The sequence below is a fragment of the Stenella coeruleoalba genome (assembly GCF_951394435.1).
Source record: "Stenella coeruleoalba genome assembly, chromosome: 20".
Classification (NCBI taxonomy): Eukaryota; Metazoa; Chordata; class Mammalia; order Artiodactyla; family Delphinidae; genus Stenella; species Stenella coeruleoalba.
The window spans coordinates 180,737-199,880 of NC_137166.1; the positions used below are offsets into that span (position 1 = coordinate 180,737).

Below are 19,144 nucleotides of genomic sequence, written 5' to 3' on the forward strand. Positions count from 1 at the left end.
CTGCCCTCCCCTCTGAATCGGGAACAGGGTCCCAGCCCCCGCCTCGGTGGAAGGGCACGTTCTGGGAGCTGGAATCCCCGTGGGCTCAGAGGACCCTGACCTGAAAACACCCATTTGTGATTATCACGCGTTTTAATTTGCTCTCTGGAGATTCCGGAGGCTGCTCTCCAGGCAGAGGCGCTAGGCTGGGCTCTCCTGCAGGGGGCACTCCGTGCCGCCCTCCTCCGGCCCCCAGCACCAGCCCTTCAGCCCCTGGGGAAGGGACGTGTCCTCCAGGCCACCGGTGCCCTCCACGAGCTCCTCGTAGGCGGTCTTCTCCGCCAAGGGTCAGGGCCCAAGCAGCTCCACCATGGCGGCATGCTCCAGCACCTCCTTCCCCAGCAGCCGCCTGCCCACCTGCACACCAGGCCATGTCAGGCCGTCCGCTCGGCGCCCCGCAGAGCCCCCGCCCCGACCCTGGGGACGGGCCGGCCCCACTCGCCTCGTCCACCCGCTCCCGGGAGCGCGTCAACAGGTCCAGGGTGTGCGTGTGCGCAGAGCTGACCAGCCGCCAAGCCTCCTGGTCGATGAGCTGGGCCGTGGCCTCGCTGTACGGCTTCTCCACCAGTGCCTTGCCAGGCCAGGGGAGGTCGAAGGACACCTGGCCCAGCTTCTCGCCCACCTCGAACTGCACAATCTGGGGCAGGCGAGGGGCGGGCGTGAGCCTGGCAGACGGTGCCCTGAGCCCCCTTCCCAGCCCCCGCGGACACTGCCTTACCTGGGCGTAGGCACTCTGGGTGACCTTCCTCAGGTCGTCCTGGGCCCCCGTGGTGATCTGCCCGAAGAACAGCTGCTCGGCCACCCGGCCACCCAGCATGGCGCACATGCGGTCAAAGAGCTGCTCCCGCGTGTACAGGTACTGCTCCCTGGGCAGGCACTGGGCATACCCGAGCCCCTTGCCCCGGGGGACGATGGACACCTGCCAGATACGGCAGGCGTGCCCTGTCACCCCCAGGGTCCCCGGGTATCCCGGAGGAGGAGAGGAAACCCTGGGCCCCAGCGCTGACAGGTCACCCCAAGGATGAACACAGAAACCCCCTCTGTCCCGCCGTCCCAGGAAGCTGTGGAGGAGCCGTGCCGTCAGGGGAAAGTTTAGAGTGAGGTGAGTTTAACGTGGAACCTCCAGGTGTCAGGTGGCCAGCATCCAGACCCCTCCTGGAACCAGCACCCCCCCCTCTCTGCCCACCCACCCCTCAGGGAATCGTGTAACAAATTCTAGACGATTACATCCTCAAAGAGTGAAGAGGGCCGCCACCTGGAATGCACCGTGCCCGCACAGCACCCCCGGGAGGGGAGTGGGCCCTGAACCACACCGCAGATGCGCAGGGGGATGGGCCAACCTTGAGCAGGGGGTCTGCGTGCTCCAGGAACCAGCCCACCACCGCGTGGCCAGCCTCACGGTAGGCCACCGTCGTCTTCTCGCTGGGCTGTAGGACCTGCGTCTTCTTCTCGAGACCTGCAAGTCAAGTTCACGGCAAGAGGCAGAGGACAAACGGACAGCTGAGAGGTGGGTGCCAAGGCCCCATTCTGCACCGCGGGTGTGTTGGGGGCTGCTCAGGGCCCCCGTCCGCCCAGGACAGGCCCGCAGCCTGCCCGCTCCGCGCACACCGCTCAGGCCTGCTGGGCACCTGTCCCTCCACACCAGACGCTGCACTGCCTTCTGCCCCACCGTGCAAGCGGCAGGTGCCTTTGGGGGCCCGTTTGTAGCCAAGGGGGTTAGCTACTCTCCGTGGCCTGACTGGCAGTGAAGCCGGACGCAGGGAGACCAGGAGCGCTCTCTACGCCGCCTACACCCAGTTGCAGGCAGGGAACAGGGCACAGAGAAGGCACCACGACTCGCGTGAGCTCAGCTTCAGGGCTGGTCAGCTCAGCGGCGCCACCAGGACAGCGTCGAGCAGCTGTGGCGACTGCCTTGGGTCACTGACACTTGTCTGTGCACACCACACTTCAATAAAACGTGAAGCAAAGACAAAGCAGCCCTGCCAGCCTGCTGTCTGGAGACGGGCTGGTTCTCACAGCTGTGGGGCGGGATCATGAAGGACAGCTGCTGGCCACACGGACATCTCCCGGACCTCCGTTCCCGGGAGGGCACTCGGGAGACCTCTACCCCACGCTGAAGCTTCCCAAGGAAGCACGCAAAAAACCTGCCTCTCGGCCACGGGCAGCACCCGAACCTGGGTCTGACGCAGCGCCCTGGAGGTTACATCTCTTTGAAATTCTAAATGTTGCTCTAGTAAGAGCACGAAAGCTGCTGGCAGATCCCAAGTCCCAGATTTGGGTCTGGAAAACTGTCCACGACTGCAGCTCACTCAAGTGAAGCTGGGCCCCAGGGTGGGCCCGCTGTGGGTCAAAGCTGGAAACCGCCCCCCAGCACTGCCCGGCTCGCCTCCGACGACCCTCTCAACCGCCTGCTCCAAGCGCTTCTCCTGGACAAAAGGACTCAGGTGGCGGGTGGCGATCAGGGCCGCTTCGTTGCAAACATTAGAAATATCAGCACCTGACCCGGAAAAGGAGAAACAGTCCCATCAGTGCCCCAGGGCGGACTGTTAGAGGAAAATCTCCAGCAGAGGGACCAGAGCTAAACTAGGTCAAGGACTGGAAGGAAAACGGGACCTGCTCTGTCAGTCACCGTTGCTTTCAGCCAGTATTTTGGTTGAACAATTTACCGAGGTATGAGTTATTTAACATAAAATCTATCCGTTTTAAGTGTACATTTCAAACACTTCTGGTAAGTTTATCAAGATGTGCAACCATTGCGCTGATCTCATTTCAGACGTTTCCATCACCGATGTGACGTATGTGGCTAATTCCTGTACACATGCCCAGCCAACCACTAACCTACTTTCTATCTCTATGGATTTGCTTCTTCTGGACGTTTCACATAAATGGAATCACATGATAGGTGGTCTTTTGTGTGCTTCTTTCACTCGACACAGTGTTTTCACGTTCATCTGCTATCGTAGCGTGTATTGGTTATTTCATCCCTTTTCACAGCTGAAAGAGGTTCCATCACATGCACAGCCGCCCCGAGGCCTCCACAGGAGATAGCAAACTCCACGGACGCTCAAGTCCCTGACATAACATGGCCAGTACAGCTGGCCCTCTGTACCCACTCTACACACACCTATCCGGTCACGCACCGCTGGACACGGGTGGCCTCTACCTCTCGGCTATTATGAATTATGCTGCTGTGAACATCTGTGTAAAGCCTTTGTGTGAACAAATGTTTTCAATTCTCTTAGATACCGAGGAGTGGAACTGGGGTCATACGGTAACTGTCCTTCACTTCTGGAAGAACTGCCAGGTGGATCCCCGTGGCCACACTATCTTACATCCCCACCAGCACCGTGTGAGCACGGCCGCCTCCCTACAGCCCTGGCGACTCATGCATCTGCCTCTTACGGCCATCCTGGTGGGCGTGAGGCGGCACCACACTGTGGTTTTGATGTGCATTTTCCTACCATCACTGAGCACCTGCTCATATGCTTTCTGGCCACCTGCAGACCTTCTTTGGAAAAATGTTCAAATCCTTTTCCCATGTTTAAATCGGGTTCTTTAAATATTTTGGATTATAAACCCCTACGAGATGCATAATCTCCAAATAGTTTCTTCCATTCTGTGGGCTGTCTTCTCACCACCTCAATAATGTCCCTTGACGCACAGAAGATTTTAATTTTGAAAAACTCTAATTTGTTTTCTCACTTGTTGCTTGTGTTTTAAGAAACTATTGCCAAATCCAAGGTCACGAAGATTTTCTTTTAAGACCTTTATAGTTCTAGCTCCACAGTTTAGGTCTCTTATCCATTTTGACTTGACCGCTGCATGTGGTCTAAGGTCTAGTTTCGTCCTTTTGCTTGTGGACACCGTCGTCCCAGCGCATTTGATTGAACAAACTGTTCTTTCCCCATCAAATGGTCTTCACACCCTTGACAAAAACAACTGACCAAGGACTTCCCTGGTGGCACAGTGGTTGAGAGTCCGCCTGCCGATGCAGGGGACACGAGTTCGTGCCCCGGTCTGGGAAGATCCCACATGCCGCGGAGCGGCTGGGCCCGTGAGCCATGGACGCTGAGCCTGCGCGTCCGGAGCCTGTGCTCCGCAACGGGAGAGGCCACAACAGTGAGAGGCCGGCGTATCGCAAAAGAAAAAAAAAAAAGTAGTAGCCCCCGCTCGCCACAACTAGAGAAAGCCCGCACGCAATGAAGACCCAACGCAGCCAAAAATAAATGAATAAAATAAATTTAAAAAAACAACAACTGACCGAGATGCACAAGCGCACATCTAGGCTCCCAGTTCTACTCTACTGGTCGACGCCCACCCTTGCGCCAGCAGCCCCCTTCTGTTTGCTGGAGCTTTGTAGTAAGTTCTGCATTAGGGAAGTGTGTCTTCCTTCTCTGCTCTGCACAGACTGTGCTGGCTCTTCAGTCCCCTGGAAGCTCCACGGGGAGGTTAGAATCAGTTTTTCCCTTTCCAGCTTTAACAACGTACAAAGGTTCTGTTCCTACACAGCCCCTCCCACCTTCACAGGTTACTTTTTTTTTTTACGTCGTGTGCCCATTAACACAGACATGTCTTTATGGGTTTAAGCACCTGCCCTTTAAATCATAAAGGGAACACAGAGGAGCTGCAAACCAAAAGCACACAGGATGCTGGCCTTTACGTTGACCTATGCAGTTGCCTCTCCCAGGGCTACTTCCCCACACAGCTTCGAGTCACTGGCCAGCGCCCTTTCATTTCAGCCCAAAGGACTCCAGCATTTCCTGGAGGGCAGGTTTAAATATAGTAAGTTCCCTCAACTTTAAAAAACAATCTAGGAATGCCTTTATTTCCCCTTCCCTATTGAAGAACCGTCTTGCCAGATCCACGGCCTTCTGGCCTCATGGCCTCCAAGGAGAGTCGGCTGTAACTTTACTGAAGACCCGTCCCCACCAGGTGGCCCTCCTGTCTGGTTGGCTGCAACAGTCTCTCGTTCTCTCTGACCAACATGAATTACACTGCACCTCGGTGTGGACGTCTCTGGGTTTATCCCGACTTGGAGTTTATTCAATTTCTTGGACGTGGAGACTCAGGTCTGTCATCCAATTTGGGAAGTGCTGAACCATGACCCCTTCAATGGGCAGCATGCCAAGGGGACAAGACGTCACTGCACTATGTTCCCGGGGTGGCAGGAGTTCAAACAGGCACAAGCCAGCCTTGGGGTTAATCATCTCTGAGGCCTCCGATATGTCCGTCAGACTCAAAAGCTCTAAGGACAAGGGTAGCACATGCCAGGACCAAGTGGCACAACCAGATACCACCCACCGACATGTCCAGACCCGCACGGCCCACCTGGCCACACTCACCTGTGAAGCCTGGAGTGAGGGCCGCAAGCTTCCTCGCCAGGGCGTCCTCACTGAGGCTCTCGTCCAACTTGAGTGGACGCAGGTGGACCCTGAAGATGGACGACCTGCCTTTGATGTCAGGGGGGCCTAACAGAGAGAGAGGCACTGAGGGCCAGGGCGGGGCCACCTGCAGCCACTTCACTGCAAGGGCCCTCCCCTGCGTGTCTGTGCTGCACACTTCGCTGTCCAACCCGGGCCAGGGAGCTCCCCGTGGCAGAAACGACCCACAGGTCACGTACGTTCAGCTCTTCAACACATCAAAGAACTTCCTGACCGTGGAGCCTCTGGCCCACGCAAATCCATCCCAGGACAGGGACCCAACCACAAGCAAAACTCTGGCTGCCCTGGCAGCCGGGTGTCCACGCAGGACTCAAGTCCTAAACTCCCAGGATCTCCTCACCAGTGGAAAGGGCCAGGGTGAATGCTTCTCTCGCCAACGGCGCACAGAAAGTAAAAGCCGAAGGATCCAAGTCTGTGACCTCGCTCCCACCTGCATGGACTGCAGCGACCTTCCCCCAGCCCCAAGTACACCTGTTCTTCCCAAAGTGGGGGGCGCCCACGCACCTCCACCGTTTTCACAACACTGTATTAACGGCTTTAGGACCCCGATCAAAATCTTCTCCAAATACACAGCTAAAGATCTAACCCAACTTTTAACCCAAAGGAAGGAAAAGCCAAGCCTCAGCACCCAGGCAACCAGCACACTCACCAATGCAAATCTGACGGTCAAACCGGCCGGGCCGCGTCAGGGCCAGGTCAAGGATGTCGGGGCGGTGGGTGCCCGCCAGCACCATGACGCTCGTGGTAGAGCTGAACCCTGGACATGAGAAGCAGGTGAGCCCAAGGAGGGGGCCCCGGCAGCAGGAGACTCTCCTCTTCCCAGGGCTCCTCCCCTGCGCAGCTGGCCCCGTCTTCCCAGGACCCCTGCCACCCACCCCGGAAGCCCCACGCTGGGCCTGCTTCTCCTGCGGGCCCGCAGCCCACTGCACAGGCCGCTCAGTGTGGGGCGGACACTCACGCCCAGGGCTAGCTCTGACCTGTCTCAGGAGGCAACCAGTGGCTCTGGTCCCCGCGGCCCCCAATGCTGACTGAGGCGCACGTGCACTGGTGGGTAACCAGACGTTCCTCAGGCCACGGACGCCCATCCTAATTCATTACTGGTCTATTACGGCCAGCCTCTGACACCATGCGGCGAGCTGCAGGGGCCAGGCAGAGCCTCCACCATCGGGGCCCTGGGCCGCTGCGGAGACCTCCCTCCACGCAGGCCCCGGACGGCTTGCTGGGCTCAGGGAGCCTGACTGGAAGGCAGGCAGGGCGGTGGGGGCCTGAGCTCACCCAGCACTCATCTGCACAAAGGCCTGCTCACGGGGGCCCTCGGCCACCTCTGGGACCTGGGATTCAGGACCGCTCCCTGATAAGAGGGGCTCCCTGTGCCTCAACTGTGCGTGCAGATGTGTGGTTTCTGCGAAGCACCTGCCTTCCTCCTGGGAGGCTGGGATCGTAGCACGTACTGGGCAGAGGCTGCCACGTGACCAGCCCCCAGGGGAAACCCCACTCCCGAGTGTCACCCAGCCCGCTGCCACGGAAGTAGCTGCATCCTGTGACTCCAGGGCTCCAGAGGCTGTGACCAGCTTCCCTGGCCACCAGGCACCTGCTCCCCACTCAACCGTGGTCCTGAATCCAACTAAACATGGAGTCCTCCCGGCGAATCACCAAACCCTGGGTCATGTCGGGGACCCCAACACAGCCCCAAAGCCAAAGCGACGACAAGACCTGCCAAAGGTCCGACAAAAGCTTCTCCAAATCTGGAAACTAGTAAGAACGCCTAGACACTTCCCGCGAAGCTTCGGCAGGGCTGCCGGGCTGTCACGCGGAGCTGGGACCTCCCCGAGCAGTGGTCCCCAGGGGGGAGAGCGGAGAGGGGTTCTGGGCCAGGAGGCGGCCCGGGTCAGAGGCCAACGTGGAAGGAGCCTGGGTGTCGGTCCCGTCCTGCGCTGAGCTCTGAGGGCAGCTCCCTCCACTGTGTGTGCCGAAAACAGCCTTCCTCAAAACACAGCAAGCAGGGGTTCTCGCCCGGGAAGGTCCCGCACAGAGGAAGGCCTGGGGGACGGTCGTGCAGCCGCTCACCGTCTAGCTCCACGAGCAGCTGGTTCAGGGGTTCTCCTGCTCGCTCTGGCCCCCAAAGTGCCCACGGCCGCAATTCCTGCCCATCGCGTCAATCTCCTCAACGAACAAGACACAGGGAGCATTTACTCAGGCCATTGCATACACGTCACGGACGTGAAACAGGAGTCCACGCAGGGTCTGCTTTGCCACTGGTACCAACACAGGACTAAAGAGCTCACCAAGCTAAGCCCTCGCCTCTGGCACTCGATTCCCATCTCAGCTGCTCTGCCTGCCCGCCCAGGTCCCCCTGCACATCTGTGCTCTGCGCCTGTTGCCAGGGTCCCACACGAAGCCCAGGGCAAGGACAAGGGCGCATCCACCTACCCGAGCTGGACCGACGCCGACAAACATTTCCAGGAACTCGGACCCGTTCACGGTGATGAAGGGCACACTGGCCTCCCCTGCAGTCGCCTTGGCGAGAAGCGTTTTGCCGGTACCAGGAGGACCAGTGAGCATGGCTCCCTGAAACAGAAAGGCAATGCCTGGTTCTGAAAGGGTACAGACGGAGCCGAGGCGACAGTCACATTCTACTGAACAGGCGTTTTCTAGGCCTGCTCCACGCGGGTCGGCTAAGGTTTGCTTTCGGTGTGATACTTCCTGCTTGTAAAGTGAACGCACGTTCACCATGAAATGTTCAAACGCTGCAGACATGGGAAAGCCCCCCACACCCCCAGTCCAGCCGAGCAGGTTATCTCTTCAGGCAACGCTCCCAGGGCAGGGCTCGTTGGATCTCGCGGTCTGATGTTTAACGGTCTTTGCCAAACTGCCCTACGAAACACACCAACTCACACCAGGACGAACAAGAGCCCACGCCCCAGACCTGGTCACGTGATTCTGTCCAGCTCGTCCACCGGCAGCTGTGAAGGCGGCACCTGTGTGTGGTCACTGGCACCTGTGCTTCCTGATCGACAACCTGCCTTTTTCTACGCTTACTTAAGGTTGAAATTCATAATTCACGCCCCAGAAACACACCTCAGTGCTCCTTTCGGGGTTACCATTACACATGAAAAACGAGGAGAGATTTAAACGGGGCTCCTATTGCTCCATTTCTAGTCGAGGGTGTGGGTTAATATCTACTTATTTCAAAGGAGACTCTAAGGTTGTTTTTTTAAGTCTTTAAGGACAAAACTAAAATACGTAAATGGAGGGAGGAGGGAGCCACAAAACTCAAAACCACAAGGCGTCAGGGCCCCACGTCCTGTGAACGTGAACGTGGATGCGGATTCGCAGAGGGTCTCCTCAAGGCAGGGCACCTTCTGTGCCCCCCACACCCGGCTTTCCAGCCAGCTCTCACCAGGTGGTCAGACAGAAGTACAAACCTCCTGCCCACAAAGCCCCAGCGGTCAGTCATGCTCTCCTGTTGTTCAGGGCACGCTGGGGGAAGCACGGGGCCACCAGGAAGGTCAGTGAGGTGAGCACCACCCACCCGAGAGCTCGGAGCCTGGTCCAGGGCCCAGGGACGCCTCGAGGGGTCTGTGAATCTATTCCGTGTGAGACGCAAACCTTTCTGGGAAAAGGACTCACAGCTTCAGCCAGGCTCTCAAAAGGTCGATGCCCAGGGGCACCCACAGGTAGAGGAGTGGCCAGAATCACCGTAGCTCCACTTCCTCCGCACAGCACCCCAACCTGCATCCACACCGCACACCTGTCCCACTACTTGCTCGTGGGCTTCCCGAGAGGCAGCTGCATCTGATCCCAGACCCATTTACGAGAGTTGTACTTGATAGTTTGTTTTTTTTTTTTTTGCCACACTACACTGCTTGCAGAATCTTAGTTTCCCAACCAAGGATTGAACCCGGGCCATGGCAAGGTAAGCCCCAAGTCCTAACCACTAGACCGCCAGGGAATTCCATGTGCTTATTTTAATTATATACTTTGATAATAACTAATGGTAAAGAAAGCTGTTTTTTCAAAAACAAAGTTGAAGGCTTTAGATAATAAAGTAATAAAGGCAAACTGTTAACGAAAAATGCTGTCAAACTGAATGGATAGAAAACTGAAAGAGTAAGAAAAAGTCATAAAAATATAGGATCCTGCACTCAGATTGCTTCTACGTTCTCAGTTCATTTTAAAGAAACAAAACTATAGACGTTAATTGCTTTGTGCAAGATATTTAACAGAGAATTTGATCACTGGGGCCAAACTCAAAGGAAGGCCTGTGCTCTAAACGAGACACCACACCAACAAAGACGTATGTTTGCGCTTGAAGGTGAAATAAACACACTCCAGGTGGGCGTGCACTGTCCTTACGATTCCAGTTTTATAGTTTAAAACAGCTGATCAGATAAGAGGATTTTCACTTTACTACTCTGCAAATGTGATTTCCACTCTCCACTGTGATTAATAAGACACAGTATCATTACCAAAAGCTACACTGTCCCAGCTCTGTCCACAATGAACCAGGGCGAAGCTCAGAGCATCATGTTTTCTCAAATCAGTACCTTTGGAATTTTGGCCCCGAGGTCCTGATACTGCTTGGGATTCTTCAGGAAATTCACAAACTCCATGATCTCCAACTTGGCTTCTTCGCAACCAGCCACGTCTGCAAAGCGCACGCCGACGTTGTTCTTCATGATCTTGGCTGTGGTCTCGCCAACGGTAAAGAGGCCCCCTCCTCTCCTGCCATGCCCAGCCCCCATCGGGCCCCTCCTTGCGACATAGAGGAGGATTCCGATCAGGAGAAAGGTGGGCACCAGGCTTCGCAAGAAAGACCTAGAAAGTCCAAGAAAACCATCTGTCACATTCCCTTGAGAGACAAGCCAGAAACACTGCCTCCAGGCCATGAACAGCGGACGGCTCCAGAACTTGGTTTTGCTACACAAAAGGGAACAGTTTTTTTTGTGTGTTTTTTGCGGTACGCGGGCCCCTCACTGTTGTGGCCTCTCCCGTTGCGGAGCACAGGCTCCGGACGCGCAGGCTCAGCGGCCATGGCTCACGGGCCCAGCGCCTCCGCGGCATGTGGGATCTTCCCGGACCGGGGCACGAACCCGTGTCCCCTGCATGAGCAGGCGGACTCTCAACCACTGCGCCACCAGGGAAGCCCCAACAGTTTGTTTTTTAATGTGCCAACCTGTATATGCAGCTTCCCCCATCCACGCACACCTACCTGCTCAATTTCACCTGTGGGGCGGGCAGGGCAGCTGCGGCCCCTCCCTCAGAACCCCTCCAGACCCAGCACAGCCTCCCCGCAGCTGAACCCTTCCCGGCCCACTGCACAGTCCTCAGGCTGCCTAGCTAAACATTTCCCCGATCAATTCTTTCCTCAATAAAAACAGAGCCAACAAATTTATCTTCCACCACAGACACTGTGACTAGCGGAGAACGCCTGTAACACGCCTGAGCGGGTACAGCAGGAAGTGCTGCGTGGCCAGTACCGGGCCCAGCTGCGCCCACTCACCCATCGCTCTCGGTGGTGTAGACCACGGCCGTCTGCTCCGGGAGCTCGATGCCCAGTTCCCAGTGGATGGTCTCCAGGTTGTGCTCGAAGGTGTGCACGCTGCCGATGTTGAATCACACAAACTTCTACAGAGACCAAGGCGCCAGGCGCTGTAGGGGGTGCCCCCCACAGCCGCCACCCCTCCCCAGCGCCTCTCCCAGCACAGCCCGGAGCAGCTCTGACAGGCCACCTGTCCTGGCCCCAAACCACAGGCTTAGGTCTGAGGTCGAAGTATAAGTGCCCATCGACAGCTGGCGTCGCCTTCCTCCGTCATTTATTCTCCCCCCTTCCAGGTCTCAGCTGGCAGCTGGCACGTGTTACTCGGCCAAACTGAAGCACTGTTATAGCTTTATGAGCGTCCTGCGCTACTCGGAAGACTGTTCCTGTCGTGTCACCAAAACAAACGAGCACAAGTGGGTGCTGGAAAGAGAAACCAGGGAAGGCATTTCTCTAAAAAAACAGAAAACTATACCTTCTTTTTGGCCACGAGGCTTGCGGGATCTTAGTTCCCCGACCAGGGATTGAACCTGCACCCTTAGCAGTGAGAGCTCAGAGTCCTAGCCACTGGACCACGAGGGAATTCCCAGAAAACTACACCTTACGCTAAAACCAAAACCTACTTCTAGGACACCAGCCTTGAACCCAGCCCTTACCTCAGACGATGTCCCAGGGGCAGTAATAACACCCACAAACTGTTTGTTCACGACTTCCAGCCGGTCCACCTAGAAAAGAGACGAGCAGTCAGAAGAGCTGAGGTCCAGGCAGGGCACGGCATAGCAACCCTGGGCCTCTTCCTCGGACGAGCCTCACACACACGGGCTGCGCCTCTCTCCGAGGGCAGCTCACACTCCGCAGGACAGGTCTTGGTTTTGTTTCCTACTAACATGGACAATTTTAGCCTGGGATTATTTTAATAAACAGGAACCAACGCAAGAAGAGGGATTAAAATGTGGCACATCTGAGCACTAAGCCTCCAAACTGGCTTTAAAGATCCCAAAGGAGGGCTTCCCTGGTGGCGCAGTGGTTGGGAGTCCGCCTGCTGATGCAGTGGACACGGGTTTGTGCCCCGGTTCGGGAAGATCCCACATGCCGTGGAACGGCTGGGCCCGTGAGCCATGGCCGCTGAGCCTGCGCGTCCGGAGCCTGTGCTCCACAGCGGGAGAGACCACAGCAGTGAGAGGCCCGCGCACCGCAAAAGAGAAAAAAAAAAAAAAAATCCTGAAGGAGGGAAGTTCCCTGGTGGCCTAATGGTTAGGATTCTGGGCTTTCCAGGTTCAATCCCTGGTCGGACAGCAGGCACCACAAGAAAACAGTGCCGACGAGAATGAAAGTGCAGCGCCAAGGCCTGCTAGCTGCTGTCGCCTAAACAGCCCGCTGCCCAGAAGGCACAAGCCCTCTGGGGAGCTTCAGACATGGCCTGCTGTCAACACCACCATAACCACTGGAAACACCACACCTCCTCCTGGAAACAACGGGAAAACTGAGGATTGCACGCCAAGGACACGATCCTGAGTGTGGAACCTCACCACCACCCGACGCCTGTAACACAGCTGAAACCACGGCAAACAGGACTCCAGGTGACTGCCCGCCCTGGCTTCTCCGCCAGCACGCGGAGCCCCAGCCAGCCAGGCCCCGCCAGCTCTCAGGTTCATGGAGGCGAAGACATGGCGCATCCTCCCTGCCCCGTGGGACCCCTGCCCAGCTGATCCCTCACACTTCCCCCAGCGCGGTGCACCACTGCCGGAGTGTGCAACAGGACAGTCAGACAGAGGGTGTAAAAGAGTGAGCAGCTCTGCTTTCAGACTGGCCAGGAGGATCAAAAAAAAAGGCCAGCCTGAGTTAGCAGATGGTGATTTCTTTCTTTATACTTTTTATTTCCCCAAATTTTTTTGCAGCAAGCATGTATTACATCTGTAACCAGGAAAAAAAACAATGCTGTTTTAAAATGAAGATTGCTGGGACTTCCCTGGTGGTCCAGTGGCTAAGACTCCGCGCTCCCAATGCAGGGGTCCCGGGTTCGATCCCTGGTCATGGAACCAGATCCCACATGCCACAACTAAGAGCTCGCGTGCCGCAACTAAGGAGCCCGAGTGTCATAACTAAGAAAGATCCAGCACACGGCGATGACGATCCTGCGTGCTGCAACTAAGAGCCAAATAAATATTAAAAAAAAAAAAGCATTCCCCTGAGTAAAGAGAAGGTGGGCACACAGAGGCTTGAGCCAAAAATCACTTTCTCCACTAGGCAATCCATCCACAGCCGCCAACAACAGCAGACGCAGGGCCTGAGCACAACATTCACACAAGTTCCAGGATAAAAGCCCGAGCTGCCCCACGACGTACATGGCCCCACTGCAGCAAGCCCAACGCAAAGCCATGGAAGCCCGAAGGCCAGAATGATCCCAGGAACAGCCAGACATATTATAGGATAGAGGGAAGATGTGCATAAACATTAAGGACAAAACACGAGCCTTCAAAGAAGTCTTACGTTTGTAGCGAATCATGTAAGCACTCCTCCCAACGAGCTTTCATGGGCCCTGCTCCACTTCTTGCTCCTGGCTACCCGAACAGGAGACATTTCCCAGGAGAAACACACCCGCTGAATATTCACTTCACCCACCCACATCACCAAACTACGCTGTAACTTCACAAACAGATTTGTCGAGGCTTCAGATCCACACAAGCTATGGAGGTGCTGAGCCCCGAAGACAAAGGGAGGGAGGGAGGCCACGTCCACAAACGAGTGAAGGGAAGGAAATACCAGGCCCACCCACGCACGGGCCACCGGCCGCTCACCTCCCCAGACTAACTCAAAATCAATGAACGCTTTAAAAAAATAAAAAAAAAAAAAAAAAAAAATCCTCCAGTGGGGACTTCCCCGGCGGTCCAGTGGTTAGGACGCTGTGCTTCCACTGCAGGGGGCAAGGGTTCAATCCGTGGTCAGGGAACTAGGATCCCACATGCTGCACGTGTGTCCAAAAATAAATTAATTACTTAACTTAATTAAAGAATTAAAAAATTCTCAAATGTACAATTTTGACAATCTGATTTGTCAAGTGTCCCTTTTACCATTTTGTTTTCGTTTTTGTTTTTGTTTTGGAGCTGTTGGTTTTCTAAGTCTGTGTTTCTTCTACTCCTCTTAAAGAACTTCCCAAACCCACTGGGACAAAATGATGAGGTTCTGGTACTTTAAGAGCACACACCACACTCACAAAAGTAGCCATACTGTCAACCCAGGAGAGGCAGAGTAAGGGAGAAGCGGGTTTTCTTCCTGACTTCAGCTTGGTGAGACCAGCATGCGCCGCCATGTCCTAACTGCCTTCTGCTCTGCACTGCACACAGGGTTGCCCGAGAAGCGTTGAGCACAGCCCACAGCCCGCCCCCGGGGGCACACGTGCCCCAAACTAACTGCAGTCTACACGAGATCTCTGTTCTGCTTTCCAAACGTGAGACTCAGCTTGGCCCTCAGATGTGCAGAAACAAAGGTTTGTTCCCATGCATCGCCAAAGATTCACCCAGCAGCAACTTCCTACTGAAAGAGTTTCTCTTTCACCACCTACACCGATAGATCAAAACTGTAAAGACGTGGGGCAGGTAACCCAGAAATGGGGAGAGCTAAGTGTGACTGAATGTGGAAGCCAGAAAACGAGAGGTCCAGGCCTCCTGAGCCATCATGCACCCTGTCCCCACTCCCCATGATGCAGGACACCAACGAAGCCACACTCGCCTCGGTTCCTGTGACCTTATGCTGCCAACGATGGTAAGAGAAAGACAGGTACCTTTGGGTGGTTTTGAACACAGCCGCTGGGAAACTGACGTCTGTCTCTTCCACAGAGCCAACTGCTGAAAGCGGATTCCCAGGAGGCACTGAAACGGGAAAGAGAATTAGCTTCCCCTGCAATCCGATGGGGCATCTTCTCACAGCGGCCGTTACAGGCGCAAAAGGACCAGGATTTGGGCTGGGGTGTAAACCTAAGTCCTTTATCTGCTTTATCTCATTAAAAATATGATTCAAACAGGAGAAGAAGAAACTAAATGCAATGCAGAGGTACACGAAGAATTTTTTTTTAATTTATTTATTTTTTATTTTTGGCTGCGTTGGGTCTTCGTTGCTGCACTCGGGCTTTCTCTAGTTGCAGCGAGTGGGGCTACTCTTTGTTGCGGTGCACAGGCTCCTCATTGCGGTGGCTTCTCTTGTTGTGGAGCACGGGGCTCTAGAGCACAGGCTCAGTAGTTGTGGCGCACGGAGTTACCTCCTCCGCGGCATGTGGGATCTTCCCAGACCAGGGCTCGAACCCATGTCCCCTGCACTGGCAGGCGGATTCTTAACCACTGCACCACCAGAGAAGCCCCATGAAGAATTTTTATAGCTACAGCTGTCAAAAAACAAAACAAAACAAAACTAATCACTTCCTGCCTGAGGCAATTTTAGTCACTGAAATTTTTACAGCCTCAAAAACAAACATTATTCTAACATTAAAATCATATGAAATTTAAAAAGCAGAGTATTATGATTTATCTTTGATCAGCCACAGGTTAGTATTTTCGTCAGGAAAGCAAATGTTTTTCCTAGACGTTGTATTTTCTATAGTTCCCAAAGAGGAAAACAACACTTTTTACCATAAGCTGATAACAATACTTAACATCAATTCAGGACAGAACTAGAGACAATTTCGGTTTTTCACTATCACAGGTCAAAAGCCATGACAGCAAAAACGAGCACAATAAAAGCCACCATACTAAAAAACAAGCTCTAAGCACACTCACTAACCTACTACTAACTGTATCCAAAAACACCCCAACCTAACCAAAGATTTGGATTGTTCCCAATATTTTGTTACAGTGAAACTGGATCCACAGGTGACGACACTTGCGTTATTCCAGTCGTGCCATCTTTCATGGTGAGGCAGGCTATTCCCCAAAGCAAACTCATTCCCTAGTGATTATTAATTTGCTCGTAAGCCACATTATTCACACATCCCTATCAAAGGCCACAGAGCACTAAAAAGTAAGGTAAAGCTATGAGAAAGATACTAAAATCAGGGAAAACTCCAAACAGGGAGGCTCAGGAAGGAGACATGGCGGTTAACAGTGATGAGGCTCCTGGAGCCTCCGCGCCATGAATGCCACCTCCCCACCGTCGCAAGTCACCGCGCACAAGGGGACCAGAACCTGATGTCACAAAGGCTGTCACTGTGAGGGGAAGTCTAGGCAAAGGCGCAGAGAAGGTGGTGGTCCTGGGCCCTGGTTGGGTGCCAGGCGCTTCGGTCACCTCCTCCGCTCTTCAGTGCCCACCCTGAGGAAGCAGGTGCTGCCATCCCCCTGCGGGGTGGGAACGCAGAAGTTCAGAGAGGCTGGTGAGCGCCTGAGGTAAGGTCACTGGGAGCTGGAGGTGTGTGACGAGGATTCTGGCGCCCAGTCTCGCTGTCAGGCGGCCTCCAGCCCTAGAAGGACAAAGTATGATCTTCAGGCCTCCAAAACTTGAGAAAATATCCAATTCCTTTATTTTAATTTATAATTTAGTCTTTTTCTGATTTGGTTAGGGGACCACATTAGGTCAGATGCAGCTCTCAAAGACAGGGGTCTACCACCCATTCTTGGTGTTTGGATATGCAAAGCCAACACGTGAAGCTGTGCACAGCAAGTCTCCCTTTAACAAGCAAAGTACCACGGTCCTTTCTTTGTAAGATCACAAATCAGGTGACCCTGGCACACAGGTACAGCCCCACCAGGCGCCTGTGAATCTGCCCGCAGCTCAATCCTGACTTCCTTCAGAAGTCGATTACCCCGCCTAAGATAACGTGACATTTACCCTCCTCCACCCCTTCTCTTCGTTCCCTACTTCCTTTGTTCTGCTTCCTCTTCCTTCATACCTCATATAACCGCCTAACATGCTACCGACACATTTGTTGTCTTGTGTGGCAGGAACCATGTAGGAAGCTCACTGAATGAAAAAATAACTCATAGAAACTTCCAGAACATAAGCTTCCCCTTGAGGAGTGCTGACTATAGTTGAAAGGGCACAGCTTTTAACTATAAAGCAGTCTGCTACTTCATCTCCAGCCTTCACATGCCCCCCTCAGCCTACAAGTCACCAAGCCCTCAAAGGAGAGCAGCTCATGGGGCAAAGCCCTTGCCTGTCCTGTTCCCTGTGACATGCCCTGGCTAGCAGACTCCACAGATGAACAGAACAGCTCAGTCTGGGGAGGAACCCAAAGATCATGCAACTTCCTCCCTTCATAACTAAAGCCACTGAGGTCCACGGAATTCATGACACACCTGTGCTGCACCCCGTCAATTACTGCCTTCCACCCGGTTAACAACTGCAACAGCCCCCTGCAATGCTGAGTGCCACGTGGCCACAGGTGAAAGGCTCTGCTTTCACTGATATTGCGGAAACAACCTGAAACTGACGTGCACCAGCTCCGAAATGAACAGAGATGAGAGGGAAAAGTTCACTCCTTAAGACAGGACAGAAAATGAACCCATGGAACCCTTCTCTGTCTTTCAATACTGTCTGAAAACCAAGATAACTTTCTCCGATCAAAATCCGGAGGCTCCACATTAGTCTCTCAGAAAAGAATTCAATGTGATCACTGCTCCCTGGGATGTACAAAAACAAACCTTAAAATATGGTGTATTTCAGAGTATCTAACCCACGGGAAGGCGTACAATACAGGAGTATCTAAAAGCGAAGATGCTGACCCGTTGTGGCCTTACGTTTCCTCGCCTATAAAAGAGTTAGAACAGCTCCTACCTAAAGGACGGGTATAAGACTTAAAGGAGACAGTCCCCGTAAAGCCCTTAGCACGGAAGCCCTCAAAAAATGTTAGTTATGATTAGAGTGGCAGAACTGGACTGGACGAATGCTGTTCGAATAAAAACCACATAACACTTGACAAAACACTGTCACGTCCGTCATCATAACGGAGAGCAACCCTGCGAGATAGTGCAGAAGTCATATCACCGCTGAGCCCAGGAGGAAACCACCTCGCGGTCGGAGCGGGCGCCCGAGGAGACACGGTAGGTTCGCAGCGGAGCGAGGCCTGAACGCAATTCGCTGCACGCGACTCTTGGGAGGGCGGAATGAGGACGCGCGGGCAGTGGGCAGGGCGCTGAGAGGCAGCGGGAACTTTCGAAGAAAAGGGCGGGGGCTCGGAGGACAGACGGAGACCGGTTCGGGCGAGCGTCAGCCTGCTCAGCCGCGGGGATGGGCTGGAGCCCCGGGGCCAGCCGGCCGGGGGTGTGGTCGCCGCCGCCGCGCCTCCGCCCCTCGGTGCCCGGGTTCCCGCACCCGGTTCCCGCGCCCCGCTCCCCCGCGCTGGCCGGGGGATGTGGTAGCCGCCGCCACACCCCCGCTACTCGGTGTCCCGGTTCCCACACCCGGCCCCGCGCCGGCCGGCGCAGCTGGATGGCGTCATCGCGGCGTCGAGCGCAGCCACCGCCCCTGCCGCCCAGAACCGGAGGGCAACGCCTCCCCGCTCACCTGCTGGGCGGTTCCGAGGGCCCTCACGCCTGCCCCAGCCGTCCTGCCGCTTCGTGGGCCACCGCCGCATCGCCACAGCACGGCGAGCGGCACGGCCACCGCCCTGCTGCCGGCCGCCGCCACCAGCCACTGCAACATCCAGTGCGGCGGCGAATAGGTCATAGGGCGCCACACCCCCAGCCGACCTCCGGGTGCCTGACGCATGCGCGGTGAGGCCAAGACGACGGCGCGGGGACCTCTCCTTAGGTGTCTACTCTACGGCCTGACGCGGATCTCAACCTGCGCGCCGCCCTGGCCCGCGGTGACCGACGCGAGCGAGGTGCTGAGGGGACATCCAGCGCCTTTAGATTTATTTTAAATCCGGCGTCTCCAAGGACAGGTATTTCCGGGGTCCTCCATGGGAAGCGGCTCACAAGAGCGATCGCCGGCCCGCCAGGCCCAGCCCGGGGGCTCCTGGTGGTCCCGGCGCCGCGCTGGGAACCGGTTCCGGGAGGAAGCACAGCACTGGGGCTGCGTGTGCTGTGCAGCCTACTGCCGCTCACCGAGTTGTTTCTGCGTCACGGAAACCCACGCGTGCTGTCCAGGGAAGTGGACGGTCTGATCGACGCCAGAGGGCCACGCTGGGCGCCCTGGAGCC

At 55.3% G+C, this 19,144-nt stretch overlaps 1 protein-coding gene across 1 annotated transcript; it reads right to left on the reverse strand.

The window, feature by feature from the left end:
* Positions 1–180: 180 nt before the first annotated feature.
* On the reverse strand, positions 181–18,711 carry LOC307179100 (mitochondrial inner membrane m-AAA protease component AFG3L1-like; the record flags this gene model as incomplete). Its single annotated transcript, XM_079907874.1, is given in 21 exon segments — positions 181–327; positions 331–396; positions 482–676; positions 758–958; positions 1,380–1,495; positions 2,414–2,536; positions 5,382–5,507; positions 6,130–6,237; positions 7,548–7,577; positions 7,580–7,673; positions 7,677–7,700; positions 7,911–8,048; positions 10,028–10,298; positions 10,984–11,096; positions 11,100–11,108; positions 11,676–11,744; positions 14,801–14,888; positions 16,194–16,228; positions 16,317–16,343; positions 18,012–18,428; positions 18,508–18,711. Coding segments are annotated over 21 exon segments (2,601 nt in total).
* Between the last annotated feature and the right edge of the window lie 433 nt (positions 18,712–19,144).